We start from the raw sequence: 20,366 nt of genomic DNA, 5'->3' as shown, positions 1-20,366 counted from the left end.
CCACTGCCCCATGATGCTGTATTTTGTTGCTCTTTGGCAGGGGGAAATAAATGTTGCTCATCTTTCAATTCATCTGAAAGTAAGAATACCCATTGCAGAGAAGAGACCATCTTTAATTACAGTCAGTGCATTTAATCCTTCTCCTAAATTTGTTTATATATACACCTCACTGTCTTCTATTCACCTCTAATTACAAGGTTTAGATGAGGGAGTTGGAGACATACAGCAAGACATTTGGGGACATGTATTATTAATTACTTCAGTGTGATTGCTTTTCTTCTCTTCATTTGGCATTCTCACTTGGGGTCTGAACCAGCCTTCAGTTGGCTGGAACAGTCACCCTGCTGTTGTCTCAGGGCACCTCAACTGTTTTGCTGGAGCACATCTCAAGTATCTACATTTGTAAAAGACAGCAACGCCCAAGCATCTCCTTCCTCCCCAAAAGCCAGTAAACTTCACTTGTGCGTGCTCAAGCTGCCATCATTAGCTGCTCTCTCTAAGATGGCCACAAAGCTTTGGTGGGCACATGCGCTGAGGAAGTAATAGCAAAAGCAAAAATGGAAGTAACACATAGCGCTGAATATCTCTTTTTGATAGTTTCCTGCTCAGAGCTTAAAACTTCCTACCTCTGAGAATGATTGTTGTTTAGGTGCTGAACTGGAGAGAGTTGCCTTAACTCTGATTAGGTTTTAAAACAGTGGTGTAAATTGCTGTTGTTTCTTTTGGTGCCTCATGCACATGGAAATGTGGAGTCCCTACAGCATTTGTCAGGCTAGTTAAATTGGATGCTTGTATTTACTTGGTATTTGGATATGGGGGTACAGTAGACAATAAAACCACAGTCACAGGTATCCAGTGTTGCAGATATTAGTGCTTCACACTCATTTAACTTGATGCAGGAAAAGTTTGCTTAATTCTGGCTGTCTGCAATCCCAAGGCCTTGTGCTCAGTGTGTGACAGCAATGCAGGTTTTTAATTTAGCTAAAATAATTCAACTTGACTTGCCTCTCCTTTAATTTGGCATCATACAGTGGTGGTGTAAGAAAAAAAATCTTAAACACATTTCTCCCCTCATTTGACATACGTATAAAATAACCAGGTCTATAGGGAGGTTTAAAATTAGGCAGAAAAAAGCTCACTAGGCCCAGTACTGTGCTCTCTTGTCTTAGTGCTGTGCTGCAGCTCAACTTCTCTAGGCTTATTTAAGCATTGTAGTCTCTCCCCCCCTCCTTTTTTTTTTTTTTTAAGATCCTTCCTGTTGGCAGCTGTCCTGAGACACGATGTTCTTGCTTAGCATTTTGATGTGGGGAAACAGTTCTGATAATTAAAGCCGGTTTCAAGCCATGAGCTGATTTGTAAGCAGTGACTTGCTCTGGGGTGTTGTCAGTCGATAAAACGTGTAGCTTCTGTGTATAGAGCCAGTCTATACCTTGTGCCTTAAACTCCGTGTGAGAGGGACAGACACGCTCTCAGGAGCCGCTTCTGGGTGAGACAGACTGCATCTTCTTCAACCACCTGTTGGTGAATGGCTAATTCGTGGAAAATTATCATTATCATCCTTTTCCCCTCTGTGTGTTAACCTGGTGCAAACCTGTTGTTGTTATGCAGCTTTTCCTTGTTTAAATAAATGCAGTTCTCTTTGACCCACTCTGCAGTCCTCAACAAATTCCTTGCAAGAGTACTGTGAAAGGTGGCAAATGCAAACACACCTGTAGCAGAACTGCAGACCCACGGTGTGGGTTTGGATGTGCTGTGGAAATTTGCTTTGTGTGTTCCACTGCCAGCAAGGGCATTACTGCTCTCATGTAAATGGTTGCAAGTCCTAATCCACTCTTGAGGTTTCTGTGGGCAGCGGGTGTAAGTACGTGTGTGCCTCCATGTAACTTCAAGTGGGAATTAGAACTGCTTGATCCTGTAGTGGCATGATCTTGTGATGGCACTTTCCTTATCTAATTGGGTCTGACACTATTCTGAGGTAGCAGACAAACTTGAGTCTCCCTGCAGTGTAATCTAAGAAACTTGAGTGCCAGTAAGACAGATGGGTTTGAGAGGTCTAATTTAGGAGGACTACTAAATTGCAGTGTGTGCATTTCAGTGTGCGAAACAAATGAGTGGAAGGCTGGCTGAATGAAGTATTAAATAAGTTTATTAAAAGCATGGCTGATTAGTTTTTTGTGGACTCTGTTTTCAGTGTGTACAAAGGTATTTCCATCACTTGTGTTATTTCCCCATAAGGCACTGTTGTTCATCTGCCTGGATTAGGTAGGTACTGTGTGACACTGAGCTCGTGGTACTAGGTGACACCTCCCTCACTGTTGCTTAAAAGCATTTGAGAGGTAAATGTTAAAGGCAATCATTAGGTAACAGGGCTAAAAATAGAAAACACCTGAAAAAGAAATTCCCTTTCTGTAGCTCTAAGAATTGTTCGTATTTGCCTGACATTGACTTTGAAGGTTTAAAATACAGAAAATTGTTCTTTATGGATGAGCAAAACCTAAAGGCTGAAATGCTAAAATATAGGTTGGAATCTCCTTTTTTTTTTTTTCTTTGCAGAAGAGAAATTCACACAAGGGCAAAAACATACTGCAGTGAGTTTTAGCTGTTTCCATAATGTTTGATTTCTGCTGCCTCAGATTCTTGCAAGGTCAGATATTTTATTGCCTGTGGTTGAAGGATGTAGAATCTCATACATGTAAATTTGTGATGGTCACCATCCAGGAAAGACAAATTATATCTAGCTGCCATTAGTTTTGCTTATGATGCTTTTGGGAATCTCTGTATAGCTTGTAAATTCCTGTTGACGTTTCCCATGAAGCACATCTCAAATTTCTGCATGTTGCTTTTAGTTATCACCAAGACCCAGGACAAGGAAGGGCTTTTAAACCCTTCATGGCTGCTCTTCAGATAAGAGCAGCTTAAGACAGTGGGATGGCTGAAGCCTGGGGCAAGCTGTGAGGACAAGCCTGGCTGCAGGGAGGAGTCTATTAAAAAACAAGGAGAGAAGATTGGAGTGGTCAGATGTTGGTCCTGCAGCTCTTAATACTGCAGAGCCTGAGGCTATGGTTTCCCAGTGGGTAAACCAGATACCAGTCAGAGCTGCTGGTGCTCCACCTGCCCCAGAGTCCTTGCTGACATGGGCCTGCCTGTGCCCTGCCTTGTCCAAGTGCTCCTCTGAGTGCCTCCTGTGTTGCTGGCTTGGTCTGTGGGCAGTTTAGCTCCGTGGGTGAGCGTGCACTGTGCTGTGACACATCTCTGTCACACCTCACACACCTCTGACAGCTCGTGCTCACTCTGCCACAGCAGGAGAGCTCAAGTGGGAGAAGGTTGAGGAACAGTGCAGCAACAGGCACTAACTGTGCCACAGGGCTTTTATTCCTTCTGCTGGCCTAAGTCAGATGTGACTCTGGGACCCTCATCAGTCTGTCTGCTTCTGCTGTCAGTGCACTCCTGAAGGGACGGCACTGGGCAGTCTGACCAGCACCAGCTGCTGAGGCTCCGGTCAGGTCTCTCATGCTAGTGTTGTCTGTGTTGCTTTACAGGGTCATTCCAGCCCAAAGCAAGCCTCAGGAGCTGCTGTCATTTCCTCATCTTTGCTGCTGTCCCTGCCTCATGGCAGTACACAGGCCACCACAGCTCACCTTCCGGTGGGAACCAGAGCATAAAGTGCATCGAAGTCTGCTTTGGGCATTTTGAGAGGTGAAGAAACATTGATGTAGTCCAGTGCTTGTAATTTAGGACAGGCAACTGTCACTACAGTCAGCAAGGTGCTACTGGAGGGATGGGGAAAGGAGGGAGAGAGGAAGAGGGCAACGTGGACAGCAAGGTCTGCGAGGCATTCCCTCTCTTAGGAGTCAGCAGCTTCCCTCTCAGAGACCAGCCACTCTTCATCTGTCCCCAGCTTGCATCCCAGGTAGCTTTCTGTGCACTGCTGCCAAGAGGCTTAGCTGGCCAAAAATGCATACATTTAAGGCACTGCAGATGCCTCCCTTAACTTATGTTTACTGAACGATGTAGGAATAAGTTCTGATACCGTGCATATGTTCCAGAACAAGTGGCATCTTTTGGAAGGTAAAAAGGCAAAAGTCAAGTGTGGAGTCTAGGCTCAGCAAGTAGGCTGAAGTGGCACCAAGTGAAAGTAAATAAAATGCACTGTGAGTGCTGCAGTGTGCATTTTTATATACTGTAAAAGAGAACTAAAATATTTCTCAGAGTGATAAAAATGTGCAAAACATGGAAATCATTAGCTGTATAACAGGCAGCAGAGGGTTTTTTTCTGTCTTCCTTAGCATTAGGAACAGCTCTAGACGTTTCTGAGCAGTATTCCCACGAAAACTTGCAGATAAGTCTGTGGCAGCACTGACTCTCTCAAAGCTTGTGATGGTGAGAGATGCAGCAATTGTGCCTTCATAGGTGGTTGATGTCCTGTGTTTGGATACTCTGAGGTACCCCAAGACCAAGGCTGTTAAAGCAATCTGGCTGGTTTCAGTTTAGCAAAACAGATGCAAACAAGTATTCAGCACACTGAAAAAGCATATAGAGGATGAAACTCCTGGTTACCACAGTAAATAAAGCGGGTGGTTTCACTGATTGTAGGGCTGTTGCATTTAATTCACTAACAATCACTGCAATTAGGCACTCGCAGCTCCTTCTGCTTGTTAGTTTCCACGGTGCCTTCCCGGCCTTTGCTGCTGAATTTAGTTGCACAGGCCTCTGTGAGGTCTTAGACACAGGCAAAAAATGCCACATGGAACAAACCTTTGATGAATCTTCACTGGCACCGCAAACTTCAGGATTTTGTTCTTAAACCCCCCCCCTACATCTATTGCAGAACACTGATGTTTGGCTTATCTTCCCTTGGATAATAAAAGGCAAGAGGTTTGCTGTTAAGAGAGCGACTGAATTCTCTGGGTTTGACTCTTTAAGGCTGTGAGTGAGCTTTTCACACATCTCGTAGCAATCGGCACACTGGGTGCCTTGCTATGGTACAGTGCTTTAATACTGAGAGGTTTTCTTTCCTTTTCACTACAGCAGATTTGTTGTGCAGTTGAAATAGATTGTGCAGCTCAAGTGTGAGCTGGGGCATCCTTTGGAAAAAAAAAGAAGTATTTGAGGTACCCTTTGTAGAGGAGAAAGTATTGGAAGTGTTTCTGACTGAAATAAATCTAGAAGAGACAGGATTTTATATTGCAGTGAGGGTTGTTATCTTCCATTGTATTTAAGATTTTTCTGGAGATATGGTAAGTGCTGTCTGGACTATTAATAAATAGGTTTCTTTAGAACCATTTTTATCTGATTGAATGTCTGTGATTTCTTAAGATAGAAGTTTATATATAATCTCTTTAAATGGCTTTGTAAACAAATGTGTTTTAATTAGTACAGAATCATTTTTGGTAGCTTATAAAAAGTCTTGTAGAGCTGTAAATATGTAATTCCTGACACTTCAGTAAATGTGTTAGCTTAAAGACTAGGAGCAAGGCAAGTATGCTTCAGTACCAGCTTCTACTAAACAGAGTTGGGTATATAATTACATAATTACCTACATTACATGTGTGGCCATTATATCCAGGGCTATACAAAATAATACAAACACATTGAATTTTCAATATCATTAAAACAGTTTGCGGGAAAATTCTGTCATTGCTGTAGAGCGTGACTGTGCACAGAATAAAAAGAGCTGCACCCCTGAAGAGATGCTGCTTTGTTGTGTCAAGCTCCAGTAAGAAAGGGTTGAAGCTGGAGTCAGAAGGCAGACAGGGTTCCTCACCCTGATTTTACCTTGGTGGCAGGTGAACCTGAAGTCAGAATGTGGAAATTTCTACTGCTGCATTTCTGCATTTCTTAAGAACTTTGAAATAATGATAACTTTATGGGTAATGATTTTGTCTGTGTTCATCCTGACCAGTGCATGTTACAAAGGATCCTGAGCTTCTGTTTGCTGATTCTGTCTAAAACTTGAGTGCTCCCTGTATGCAGGTATTTGCATTTCATAAATAAATCTGTGAAGAGTCTTCCTGTAAAAACATGAGTGTCTTACAATTAGTTCACTTCTGTATTTTATGCTGGATTTCATGTCTGGTTTTCTCGTTTCTTTAAGGAGAAAACATAACCATTAATTCACTGCCAGTGTCTCTGACCCAGAGTTGTGGGCTCAGGCCAGACTACTTTGGTTCACCATGTACCTGGAGAACATTTGATTCCAGAAGTGAATTTTTGGTGCAGAGATTCTTCTCTGACTTTATCTTATGTACGCTATTAAGCCAGATTACATAGTCATTATGCAACAATGAAAAATTTAGTAACTGCTCTATATTTAAACCTTTGTGTATTAACTTCATTGCACAGCACCAGGATGGGTTTGAATGTGGAAAAAAATGTGAAACATGAGAAAAGGAATCAGAAATGCTTCAGTAACTCTTGTCTAGCTTGTAGTGCCTTCTTCTAGATCAATTTCAAATATGTTTCTATTCTTTGAAGTGGGGGTTTTGTTTGTATTAAATTTGTCCTAAATTTGCCTTGTGATAGGGTCTGATTCTGTCTGGTTTCTGGACCGAAACAGTTAACGTACAGAAATGACGAATTTTTAATTTTTGCATCTATTTCAAAAGTGCCTCTTGTTCTCACTAGCATGGCATGTAGCGATTGCATTTTCAGTGTCATTTGAGTGTTTCATCTGTAAGTGTCCTTTTCTTTTCAGAACATCACCAAACAAGTATATTTAGCAGTTGATTCGAGAGTATGTCAACCTCCCATACACAGAGCTAGTTTAGTAGACTAAATTTGGGACAGCTGAAACACAGACACATGTTCAGCCACACAAGTGTTTTTAGCATTAAGGCACCCTGCAGAAAGCACAGGTAGGGCCTTCTTGTGAGGCCAGAATTGTTCCATGCTCATACATGCTAAGGTGGTGCACTGCGGTGAGAGGTACCTTGGGCTGTGGATGTTGAAGCAACAACACCATGGCTAATGCAACCAGCTTCTGCTGGAGCCAGCAGGAAGGGAAATTCAGAGCAGGCAGTGTGGGAATACAGACATTGAGTGACTTTTCGTCCACTTCCTAGCATTCCAGATCCTTGCTGCCCATCAGCTGGAGATGCTGCAGGTCTAAGATGCCTCCCGGTATGGCCAGGACAGCTCCATGTCTTGACTGGGCAATCTGCTAGTAGGAGGGAGGGGGTGTGGACCAAAGGGAACTGTTCTCGTACTTCCCATGGGATGACAAACTGCTAATAGAGCTGCTTTTTCCTTTCTACAACCAGCTTTGGGTCAGCACAGAATGGGTACACATGAGAGAGTCATTATTCTAATTTCAGGAGGCTGTGGAGTGAGACCTGGAGGATGTGCAAGGTGAACACTTGTCATGAATTTTACTTTTCTCTAGTGAGTTTTATGCTCTTGCCCACAAATGTTCAGAAACAGATGAGCATAGCCCTTCTGACACTTTCAGCAAGTGACCTCTGGCAGTCAGGAGCATGATGCCAGCAGCGGGAACTGTTGTTTATGTCTTTGGTTGCAGCTTCAAGGAAGTGCCCACCCTATGCTACCTACCATAAACATGTCAGCTGTCAGAAGCTTGTCTGCATGGGGTGCCCAGCTGTAGTGGCAGGATGGACAGACACACATTTCACATCAACTTGACACTGTCACCCTGTATCATGAGTGTCTGTGGCCATTTAATGTTGCCACAGCCTGGCTGAGCCATGCCATGCTAAGGACTGAGGAGCTTGCTTGGGGTGTGCACTTTGCCTTTCCAGCTGGCTTTGTGCAGCTCAGTGGCCTCCAAATAAAGTCTGCAGATTTATACTTGAATGGTTTAGGAAATGCACCTTTGCTGCTGTCAGAAAACTGTGCAACTGCTGCTTGAACAACTGTCTGCTGTCTGACTGGCTGCAGGCCATTTCTGTCTGCAGTGCTGGGCCTGAAAAAGCCTTGGAGAGTCCCTGTGGAAAGGCTACAGTGGATCAGGTCACTTCACAAACATGCCAGCACTGTATCAATCAGAGTGGTGCAGGTTCAAGTTGCACAGTTGTGTGTGTTTTGCTGTTACACGAATGGGAATCTTGTGAGTGAAATGCTGCAGCGTTACAGGCAATCTGATTTACATGTTCATAGACATGAATGTAAATCTGTGAATGTTTATGGCTCTGTCTGAGTAAATCTTTAAAAACCTCCAGGGACTACCTTCTACAGCATTTCAGGGCAACCTATTCTGTTTGTGCACTGCTGCCCTAATAAAAAAATTTGTTTCCCAATATCCATCCTGAACCTCACAATTCACAGCCATTGCCTCTAGTATTATTTGACCCTACAGAGAAGTATTTTGTTCCCATTGCAACTGCCTGTCAAGTAGTTGTAGGAATTTCTTGGAGTTGTTGCAGTTTCCTTGGAATGAAGATTATCCAGGGTGAACAATAGACTTTTTTGTTTCTTTTTTTTTTTTTCTCTGTATCTTGGTATTCCATTTCTTGGTGCATTAAAATGGATTTGCATCTGGGATTTCATACATGTGGCAAAGCTTCTTGACCATTATTTAATAGACTCATTTAACACAATTTTGGAATTGGTTAGGGGCAGCCTTTTTTTGAGAAGTGGTGAATGTGCCTTTCCACAGCTGGATGCTGGAGCAAAGTGGAGTCTCCAAGGACTAGAGTCAGTGAGTGGTCTTCAAATTTGCTTCTGGTGGATGTCCTCCTTCTACAGGGAAATTCTTAACAACACTGTTTCGGTGCTTTGTCCCTCCAGTGGGACAATCTGTGGGCTTATTAAGCATTAGAGGAGCTGTAATGCAGACTGATAGGACCATGTTGTGAGCTTTCCCGTGGAGAAACGCTGAAGTCCTGAACGTCTGAAACCCCTTTATCAGCTGGCACAAAGGACAGTGAGGTAAATCAGAGATAGGGCACCCGTGCACCTCTCCATACGTGGGGCTATATCCAAAATGGAGAGCTGCAGGCTTGAGGATTCGGATTTTGGATGGCATTTTTTTAGATCCCTACCTTCCCTGATGGATTCAGTACCAGTGACGAGGGGGATATTTTTGTGCATCCGCATGAGGTGAGAACAGTGCCCACTTCTGTAGGCACTACTGTCCTGGCCTGACACCACACTTGGTGTGGGCGAAGGTGTAGCAGTCGGGGTCTGAAGCTGGAGCACAGTGTAATTACCCACCTTCAACTACACTTCATACACAGAGACTGTTACCCCGTTGCTCTTGAGATCAGGCTGCTTTTTCTGCTTATTTTTTTTGGTGGAATTTAAGGTGTGAGCTGCAAAACACAAAGCAGCTCCGGCTGTGATTACCTCTGTGAGCGCCTTTCCCTCCTCCGGTGGTCGCAGGCAGCTGAGGAAAAGCAAAAGCTGTCAGGTCCCTGCAGAAAAAGAGAGAAATTAGTGCTGGCAGAGTCTGTACGAGACAACTTATCTGCTGTGAAGTTTGAGTCCCTTGTTCCTGCTGGTGTGATCTGTTAACATAACATGCCTGAAATGTTTTCTTACATTCTTATTACAGTTTTTTCTAAGATGTGCAAAATGAAAGACATGGGGATATTTACTCCAGCACCACAGGAATTGTGGTGGGCTGGTTTTCTTTTTGTACGTTCACAATCTATGCCATCGATTCTAATACATGAATTAGTCACATAAGCATGCCTGCATTTATGTAAAGATCTACGTAAAGCTTATGCTTTAAAATCTTTAACAGATTTATAGATGCTGAGTAACTAGATGAAAGGAAAAGTCCCTTAAAAAAGAAAAAAAGGTGAAGTTAGAGCAGATCTTTCAGCAAGTGTGTTTATTACATTTACTGCTATCACTCATTATTGCTGAGAATGCCTAAAGCATTTTTGTTAATATTTAGTTCTTTTTAACTCTTCTCATTGGTCAGTTAAAATAGTCTTCTTAACTTCAGTCCAGTGTTTTTCATGGCACTTCTGTGAAGTCCTGCTTTACTGGGTTGGCAGATAACCTAAAAGAATTAGTGATTTAAAAAGGCATACAGCCATGCCCCTGAATCCTGGCAATATTTCTGTTGCCTCCCCAGTCGATGGTAAGGATGTGCACTAAAGCCTTACTTTCTCCCTGTGGAAAGCAGACTTTCCTCAAATAGCAATAGTGGCAGATAAGCCGAGTACATAGTCTGGTTTCATGAACGTTTTCCAGGATTAATACGAAGTAGATCTTAGATCAACAACTCTGTATATTCCTTATCAGACTTTTAATTACTCCAAGTATATAGATCATTCCATTTCAATGCATTTAACTCTTTATTTACCACCTCGTTACTATTCTTGTCCTGTTCCTTTCCATATCCTCCTTTATCTTCAGTCCCCACTTTCTTGTCAGCTGTCTAAATACAGTTGCATCCAAGTTTTGCTGAGTGACGCAGACGATTGCGTGTGTGTTTAGAGGCCACTTAGAATACAAAAAGATTATTCGAATTTAGTCCCTGAAACAAGTTTTTGTATTTAAAATGCAAACCCGGCCAGGCAGCTGTGAGAGATTACAGGCACAGGAATAAAAATTTACCTGATTAGGATTTTCTGTATAAATACCAGATATAATTCGGGTATTTCGCTGTTTTAAAGATCAATATCCCAGTTTAAGGCAGCAGCCTCGGGGATCTGATGGGGCTGTTTTTATGAATACTTAGCCCAGCCTTTGTTGATGTTGTTTAAATGAAAGGATTTAGATGGGTAAGTTTAGAGCCTTGTATTTAAAAACAAACCCCAGGCCTAAACAAAAGGTCTGTCATTAGTTTTCTCCTGTGAATCACATTTTCAGCAATATTCCTTTTTCCCTAAGTGGCTTGAAGAAAGAATTGACAGTTTTATAGAGATGCTGTTTTCTTTCTTGCCTAATACATTGCTGATTTTTAGGCAGCTAGAACTAGATGTGTGAGTGTGTAGTCATCGCTGTTCTGTATTTAAATTTGATTTTATTTTGCTTTGGGTTTTTTCCCCATTAATTTTCAGGTTGTTTTCACATTGCCGTAATCATTCCAATTACACATGTGTAATTTGTCATTTGGTGCATATTAAATCCTCTTCAGCTGCATTTCAAACACTGATGCTGGGTTGTGATTCTGAACTGACTGTTCAAAAGAAAGTTCATTCTCGACCAGAAGCATTGAGTTCCCTGCAATGTTTGTTTCCTTCATGCAGCATTGAGCAGATTTGAAAAAGATGATTATTCATCTCACCCTTGAGATCTGCTTCAGTTATTCTTATGGCTGTGGGGGGGATGTCAGCTCCAGGTCATCGCTTTGTTCAGCCTGTAACAGGCTGGGAGAAAGGAAAATAGTAGCCATGTTGGTCGTGGAAGTGCTTCAGCATCCATTTATGTCTCATTGAACCATGTGGATTCCTGTTCAAGAATTGTGAATTAAGAGCAGGAGAGACCTTCTTTAGGATTTAGCTGTAGAAACACACTCACACGTGGTTCTTTGGTTCGCCACTGCCTTGTTTTGGATAGTTGAAGCAACTGCTTCGTGGACTATTGTATTGCCAGCTTCTCTTTCTCAAAGAGAGATGATTTGGAAAAGAGATATTTTTAGAAATACTACTTTGTTCATCCTGTTTTTGCTGATAGATTAATGTCATCAGTACAGGAGAGATTGTTGAGGGCAGCAGTAGTGACACTTGCAAAGCAGTAACAGAGGAAGCAGGACCCAGTTGTTGAAGAATATGGCTGGAACTGTTTTCTCTTGTGTATTTATAATAAATGCTGTACAGTGAGAGGAAGAATGTCTCCTTCTCGGGGGGACTGTGGGTCAGTAGAAGGGAAGATAAGGGGCATCAGGACCTTCCTGTTACAATATTGATAAACTACGTCTGGGAACAGCTCTGAGTTGTGCAGAGCTGCCTGGGTGCCCTTGCCTTGCAGAGCAGGAGTGTGTCCTATGGCAGCAGGCAGGGATAGGAATGGGGAGAGGGGAACTGGGGTCTGCAGCTGCCCACAGCTCTGTCTTTGCCTGCAGAAATCACTGTGTGATCCCAGTTTTAATTCCTTACCCAGCCATGGGCTGAGTGTGCAGTCTTGCCTGGCATTCTCAGATCTCTGCTCATACTCCCCCTTGGTTGAGATGGGACTGACCAGGCTGAGCAGACTGCTTTGAAACACAGGTATGAGACTCCAGTCTGAGTGTGCCAGCAGCATTATTGCATTTCAAGTGACCTTTCAGTCTGAAACTTTGCCAAAGGGAGGGGAAAGGAAGCCACTCGAGTCCTGCACAGAGATCCTGCAAACAGATGGTGTTTGCATGTAGGATATGCTGTTCGGGTGCAACTCTACTACAACGCTCTCCGTTTTTAATGATTGCAGGCGGGCTAAACTCCGGCTATATTTGGAACAGCTAAAACAGCTTGTGCCTCTCGGGCCGGACAGCACCAGACACACCACTCTAAGTCTGTTGAAAAGAGCTAAGATGCATATCAAGGTAAAAACATTCACGCATGTTTTTGTTTCTTTTGAAGGAGAATCTTCCAGAATGTGTATCCATAGAGAGGAAACTAATTTTCACACAAAATCCGTATCCATATGTCCAATGTTCTGGATATATTGGCCTTTATTAGTTGCAAGGATTTCAGTCACAGTATCAAGGTTTTGCAATTTACCCGGCAGTCTCAGATATATAAAAGAGTCATTTCTGCTTAGTTACAAACTAATGTAATTATTTACACTGTAGTTTAAAAAATAATATATATGTATCAAAGCTGTTGATTAATATGTTTGGTTTTTAAGGACTGAGCAAGGTAACATTGTATTGCATTGCTTTCAATGTAAAAAGCCAGATCCATTCATGATGAAAAAAAATAACAGAGTCAAAAGGATTATAGCTACTAGTGAGCCTTATCCACCCAGGTTCTGAAGCATTTTTTAAACATTTAAATGAACCCCCAAATTAAATACAATCTCCTGCTAGTTGCTGACTCCACTTGTTACAAGTTTTAAACAAAAAAAACAGCCCAAAATCTCACCTGTGATCCAGCAGCAGTGCAGGTTCTACATTGGCAAAGGTAATTCAAAGTGAATCACTCCTTAGGCCTCCTCTCTCCAAAGACACCTTCACTCCCATTTTCACTGCTGTCATTTTCAGGGAACCTGGTTATGTGCAGAAATAAGACAAAGAGGTATTCAAATGTAAAAGTTAAAGAACAGGTTTCTGCTGCTGTGTCCAGGACTATAATTACTCATCTGGCATTTTTTTCAGTGTTACAGGGAAACAGGTCAAGAAAAGTGTCAGGAAAGGTTGAACACTGCCAGTAATCTTAGCATATTTTGGAGAACAGCCTGCTGATGTACATCATTAAGATGCACTGCAGTTACAGAAATGTAATTCATATGAAGAATTAAAGATTAATTTAAGCAAAACTATTTGTGTGAACAGATCTGCAGAGCTACTTCTTCAGCTCTTCTAAGCACATTTACTCCAGCTGGGCAACCCCTGTTTTTACCATTTGAGATTTTGGCCTCTTGTTTATAATTCAGGCTAACATGCGTGAAAGGCACTGCATGTGGTTTTTGTCTTGGGCTGCCCCCCTATCATGGGCTTATGCATACAAATTGAAAAACTGTTTTTACAAGTGGCGAGTGTGAGAGATTAGCCCTGTAGTTACCATTTCAGCTGCTGATAAAAAAAGCTAGGAACAGCTTCTTTCCAAATCCACTGCGCACAGTACCAAGTACTCATTTTCTGAAAACTGAGACTGAAGTTTAACTTTCTTTTTAACATTTTAACTGAACCTGCCCTAACTGGGTTGGCACTTAATTGCTCCTCTTTGTCAGGTCAGCTCCCTCCCCGCTGCACTGCCAGAGCATGGCTGTGCCCGGCTCCCATTTCTAACACAGTCATTAGTTTTGAACTTTTCACACACACCCCCATGTATTGAAACTTACTCTGAAAGATTGGACAGTTTTGAGTCTCCTGGATATGAATCACTGAGTTCATTCCTAAAATAGCTGTTAGAGTTTGGGATTGCAGCCAGGAAAATACAGGAAGAGGAAATCTGATCAATTGGGCACATTTGGTTTGTTGTGTACATGGATGTACCAACCCCTTTTCTTATTTTAACATTGTGTATCCACCTCTGATGCATTTCTACGGAGTGTATTGCCTGGGAGGGGGCTGAAGAGCATAGATCTCATTCAGCCAGGAAACTGCCCAGTTTAAGAGTGTTAGTTATTTTTTCAGAGAGAAATGCTTTTATTTCAGGCTTGCACTGGAACAGCAAAATCTCTGAGGGGTTTGCTTGTGGTTTGCTGTGCACTGTCCCAGCCTGCTCTCCTCAGAAAACCAAGCCCAGGTTCATTCAGATGGCGGAGAGACACTGTCAGCAGCTGTATTCACTCCCTGCACATCTCCTAAATCTCAGTAGTCGTGTAAACACAGCTCACAGAGAAGTCTGCTCTTTCTTATAAGTGCTTTTACTGCTATAACCTGTAATTTACTGCATCAGTTAGATAATTTTTTTAGTAATAAAAGGTGGTTTGATTTGTGTGTCCTTCATGCTTTTAATCCCATCTTACTCATTACACTTTTTTCCCTAATTATACCGTCAAACCCAGCTATCAGTGATTTGGAAGAGGGTTCAGTTGAAATATTAAAAGATGCTACTTCTGTTACTGCATTTGGACCAACTGTGCAGCATGTATTCTTTTTATTTGCAAAATTAATACCTGCTGTTATTCTATCAGAGGGGAGATTTTAGGTAGTGTGGAAAAATCCTTTCACAGTCTGTTTGCTGAGAAATTTTGGATTCGTACCATTGATTTTGTCGGAGATATCACAGAATTATCATATTTGCTCTGCAGAGGTTCAAGGAAAAAAATCTAAGAATAAAGAGAATTGTTAGTAAATTCCTCCTGCTATATATAATTAATGCTGCTTATTGTTTATTAAGCTTTTTAAATACTAAAATTTTCCATGGCTTGTGGTAGGAGGGAGAGCATTCAAAAGCTCAGGATGGTTCCTTTATGGTGATAGATAAGTCTCTTATTTCACCTAAAGTGGTGTTATGTTCTCACTGAAACCTGAGCTGCACTCAAGTTATCAAAGATGATGCCAGTTTTGCCTGATAAAATGATTTAAATATTCCCCACAACCAAGGCAACAATAATTTGGCCCTAGCCAAGGAATATCTGCCAGTGGCAGGAGAGTCTCTGAGGGATTTTTTTCTTTCATTAATTTTTTCTCCTGCATCCATATATCTTATTGTGAGACAAATTCAGCTGTGACCTAGCCTGCCAAAACTGTACTGACCTCTGCAGAATGCTAACTAAAAAATTAAATTCCTAAATTTCATTTTAACTGAATTAAAGTGTTTATATTGCTTTTAAATTACTGTTTATGAGAAGACCTTAAGTTACTTCTGCTTTAACGTGGGTAAAAGCAGTCAGCTTACTGTGTTCCTCTCCCTTTAAGAAATTGGAAGAACAGGACCGAAAAGCTCTAAATATTAAAGAACAATTACAGCGGGAACACCGCTACCTCAAGCGCAGATTGGAGCAGCTCTCCGTGCAGGGCATGGAGCGTATCCGCACTGACAGCATGGGATCAACAATATCCACTGACTCTGAACAAGGTAATTGAACCAGGGCTTCCCAAGGGGACTCACAGGAGCAGGAAGGAAAAGGGAAGTAGGGGAACGAGAAACTGTCATTTAGAACTAAAACCGAGCTTTCAACAAAACCCAGACAAAATTGTTCCATAATGCTATTTGAGGAATAAAAAACTGCTGCAACTTTTTTACATTCTTTGGAAAATGTTCTTTTTTCTAATCAGTTTTGAAGCTATTAATGCTGTGTGTATTTTTGAAGCTATTTATCCTGTGTGTGTTTTTGCCAGTTTTTTAAACAATTACCATTTCATGTTTTGAGTTTTTAGTGTAATTACTGGTAAGGCTGGCATAATATTTTCTCTTGGAAAAAGAAGTCTTATTGGGCTTAATTCATTTGTGTGAATAAATTAATTCCACATCATTTATTGTGAAATTTTAAAGCATCTTCTGTGTAACAATCAACCAAGGGTTCTCTGCATTTGGTTCTCATTTAAGACAGAGCTCTTGAAGCTGCCCGTCGCCATTTCTTAGTTTCCCATTTGGAAGTTTTTCTGTGCTGAGCACTCGCCCAGGCTCTTTCAGGGCCTGTGGGAGCTGAGTGGTCGGTCTCGGGGCAGTTACTGGGGACAGATGGTCACGCCACAGTCCTCGCCAGCCAACACCTGTATGGGTTGGAATTACCAGGAATGGGGCTTGCAGTATTACAGCCTTTGAGGGTCGGGTTCTTGCTAGATCAGTGTCATGTGCAGGTTGGAACAGTTCTGGGACAGCATTTGGTACTGATGTCATGCAGTGTATTTATGTGGTTGAGGACAGAAGGGATTTTAATTCTCAGGTGGACAAGATGATCATTTCCTCAGGAGTTACTGTGCCAGTTCTTTTTGTTTTGATTACTGAAAATGAAGCATGATTCAGGTTCCACCTGAACGCTGATTGACACTGGCCCATAATTACTTGCTATAGCTGCTGCCTTTCTGAAAATGTGCCTTCTTATGTTTTCTTTAGAAGTAGACATTGAAGGAATGGAGTTTACTCCAGGTGAAATGGACAGTATTGGAAGTGCCAGTGATGCTGAAGACCACTACAGTTTGCAAAGCGGTTCGAGTGACGGAGGTTACACACATTCCCGCAGACTGAATGCCAGGCTCTCATAGTGCCTGAGTTACCTGTTCAACTCAGGACCATCTGACTGAAGCACTTATATATGAATATTCCAGAGGTGTCAACTGCCACTCTTCCGGGAAACCCCAACCACAGTACTCTGACATGGAGGTTTCTTACCCACGGTTCCCTGCACTGTAACCACAATATTAGATATTGTAAATCATGGGTTTGCTGCAGAGAACTGTGGTTAGGTACAGTTGTGACTTAAAGCTAGCTTGATGTAGCCATACTGCAAATTAAAGGAAATAAATTATGTCATTCCATTCAAGAAGAATTAAATTCAAACTGTTGGAAGCATGGCTAAGGGAGTTTGACAGTTATTTTGATTTTGCAGAAACCATTTTTCGAACATGGAAGAATAAATGGAATCTACAATGTGTTAGTGATTCAGAGATACAAAAAACTACTTTTTGTGGTATTTTTTCATGAAAAAAGAAAACCAAAACCCCAAAATATTTTGAATGCTGCATAGTGGGCTTCATAGAGCAAATTCTTTCAGCAGTCGTTGTTTGGGTAAAGCAGGCAGATAAATCTTCAAATCTCAGATGATCTTTAGAAAAGGTTGTATTTACAAGTCACTACTGTACTTCAAAATGGGGGAAAAGCCAGCTCTAATAATGACTTCATGTGGGATGATCTCAACTTTCTTTTGCTTTTTGTACTCAATATCCAACCAGCAGCAAATCATTCTATCCATGTTAATGGGAGCAGTAGAAAGCAACATGGCAGTTTTAACCTGTTATTGTGGAATGGATGACATCTGAAGCATTTCAGTGGTTTTAAGGGTTGTTGTTTTCATTTCTTTCTCTGAAGAATACAGAACTCAAGTGATCCAGTTTGTGATAGTTAATCTTTCCTTGCAAGGAAATGAAATCTGTTTGCTTGTATTTTTTTTCTTTTCTTCTATTTACACATGTCAATACATTTTTATGGAAGGCATGGCTTAAGATTACAGTATTCAGCTAGAAGATAATTATTTTTTTTCTTTTGCACACTATAATTGCATTTTCTATTCTTAAAAAAAAGTGCAAAAAAATGAAAATGTATGCTGTAAAACAGCAAAGTTTATTTAGTACTCATCAAGCTGTTCAGAACATATTTACCCAACTTGTAGCAATACTATGAAGATGTATTTTAATACAACTTCTGCTTAGTGAAGTCATTAGAGCTTGGCTTGCCGGGTAAGAAAAAAATGGACCAGTCTTTGCATTACCTGTTTAAAGAAGGTCTTTTAAAAAAAAAATAAAGGAAGGAAAAAAAAAAAGGAAAAAAATTAAAAATTAAAAAAAAAAAAAGAAAAAAGCTATAAAGACTTTTAGGGAAGTGATTTTAGCAAGTGTAGTCTATATTTCCTGTAAGAGATTTTGTATTATATTTTCCTAAATGTTCTCATTTACTTGTATAGGGAGGGGAATGGTACAGACCCAGACCAGAGTCTCAGGGACTCTTCACCTTTGTCATATTGTGCCTTGGTGACCATTTATGTATGCCTCTCCTTTTCATTGTTTAAAGGACAACTAAGCTTTGTTTCAAGACCCTCTGTTCAAATGGTCAGTTGTCCACCTTCTTGCGGACGAAGCAGAGGTGTGTATTTATATCTTCACCCTCTCACAACTGATTCAGTGTGGCTTTAAGTAAAATCATAACATTAGGTTTTGGTGCGAGGGTTAATTGTCTTTGTATGAGCCCTCCCTTGGATTCTTCAGCACCCAAATCTATATTTTGTTAGCTTATAAAGTCAGGGTCTCTGTGAGACCAGCGCTCAGTGGCTGAGGAAACACGAACGTACTGTGTAAGGCTATGGGATGTCCAAGTGTGGTGCCATTTTTAGCATTTGGATACAAGACCTCATGACAGACTGACCATAATGATCAAAAACAAAGGTTCAGTTGTTCTTTCAACATCTGACATACGTGTCCTCCCTTTGGCTCTTACAACACGGGGTAGAAATATGAAATCATTTTGTGGCAGCTTACAGATCCTTGTTTGCACTCTCGCTTACTGCTTGGAACTTGCCAACAAGGAAAACATACATTTAATTTACATAACCTAATGGATGGCCACCCCTACTTTGGCTCTGGGGAGGGGCCTAAGGTTATCAACTCTGGCAGCTGAATTAAAAAACAATTAACAATTTTCTGTGATGCAGGTTTTGGTATTACGTTCTATACACCTTGCATATTACTAAAATCCTCATTGTTGGGGAAAGCACACAGCAATATACTCATTGTGTGTAGCTGACAAGCAGCAGAAATTACTAGCTCCTTTGGTGCATATGTAACTAATTTCCAAATCATGGAAAAAAAAAAAAGAGTTTACTTTAACACACGACTGTTAACAGGAAAAAAAAAGGCTAGTATATTGTTGCTGTTCATTTATTATATAATGAACACATTCATGGATTGTAAAGTGTTTCCTTTCATGACAAGCAGCTCTTGCACAGAACCTCCGAATGAAAAAAGATTTGAAACTTACAGAAGGAAAAACGAGACTTTAAATTGAACATTATTGTACCTTAGGTCAACCTGAAATTTTCCTTTTAAAGATGAATGTGCTAACTTAATGAGTTCTTCCACGCTGGGTATCCATGGCTTTGTAGATCTTATATTTTCAATAAAAATTACTCGAATAATCTTGAGTGGAAATAAAAAGGGTTTATTTGTTTTTACTTTTTCAGTTATTACAGCTGGGAGCTATTATGCTGGTAAAGAAAAATGACACCATACTGCCTGTGTCATTCTCCCTCAAGCGCAGCCTAATTTAAGGTGGAATTTTCAGGCACAGCTTCCCCAGACAGCAGCAGCCCAGTTAGAGGCAATGGCACAACAGTTCCAAGTGTCGGGCTTGGTGGCTGGTCTGGCCCCCCCAGCAGAGCTGCAGTCCCACAGGTGTAGTTGGGCTCTGACATTCCTTCAGGGACACGATTCTCCTGCTGCTGAGCAGCCAGTGCAGCGCTACCTGTGGCCGTAACCCCGTGGGATGCGAAGTGTGTTACTGTTATTAATTTTTTTAAGCTGGACATTTGTGCGTGCATCTGTGTGTGCACATAACTGTACCTGTAACCACGACATGACTGCAAAAAGCAAACTGTTGGCTGCAAGATTAAATCCTGCCACCACCTCGGCAGCTCTGCCATGTTGTGTCATGACAGTGCTTTTAGCAGGCGAGGAGGTACCAGTGTTCATCTTAATTCCCCTGCAATTAGCACATTGGAAAAGAAGGAGCAGAGGCAAGATTACAGGGCTGCTAGGTCTTTTCCTCTGTGGAAAGGGCTCTGGAGAGATGAAGTCATCGAGAAGTTCTTTTTATGGAGACGTGGAGGTTTGGCCTGTTTCCTGAGTGGAGAAGAAAGGAAGGGTTTTCCCTTGCAGCAGGCAGGTGTCGGGAGGATACGCGCCTCCTCACTGCTCCTGGATTAGCGCTTCCTCCAGCTCCAGGAGTGCACTCTGTCATCACCACAGAGAGGCATAAAAAACCAGCCTAAAATTGTTAGCTTTTTCTGCACAATCTCCACTGTAATTCAGGGGATGAATCCTCCTTCACATCCAGTCTCTCTGCCCAGCTTGTACCCTGCCAGGCCCATTGCAGCTGATTTATTTATCTTCTGAAAAGAGCAGGTTTGGGAGTAGAAACTCTTCGACACATTGT

General features: G+C 41.6%; 1 protein-coding gene across 4 annotated transcripts in view; it reads left to right on the top strand.

The window, feature by feature from the left end:
- Nucleotides 1-19,369, top strand: part of MXD4 (MAX dimerization protein 4) — a 38,567-nt gene extending 19,198 nt beyond the window's left edge. For 3 of the 4 annotated variants that reach the window (XM_027662654.1, XM_027662653.1, XM_027662651.1), the window contains exons 4-6: nt 12,319-12,433; nt 15,419-15,578; nt 16,560-19,369. In XM_027662654.1, coding sequence (XP_027518455.1) covers nt 12,319-12,433; nt 15,419-15,578; nt 16,560-16,708 — 424 coding nt within the window. In that variant the 3' untranslated portion in view covers nt 16,709-19,369. Of the gene's footprint in view, nt 1-5,363; nt 5,974-7,259; nt 7,348-12,318; nt 12,434-15,418; nt 15,579-16,559 lie in introns of those variants that run through there. The other variant, XM_027662655.1, reaches the window with a different exon arrangement.
- Nucleotides 19,370-20,366: the final 997 nt, after the last annotated feature.

The sequence above is a fragment of the Corapipo altera genome, unplaced genomic scaffold (genome assembly GCF_003945725.1).
Source record: "Corapipo altera isolate COAL_440 unplaced genomic scaffold, ASM394572v1 95, whole genome shotgun sequence".
Classification (NCBI taxonomy): domain Eukaryota; kingdom Metazoa; phylum Chordata; class Aves; order Passeriformes; family Pipridae; genus Corapipo; species Corapipo altera.
Note: the sequence above shows the minus strand (reverse complement) of the source record. Positions and strands in the feature narration are given on the sequence as shown.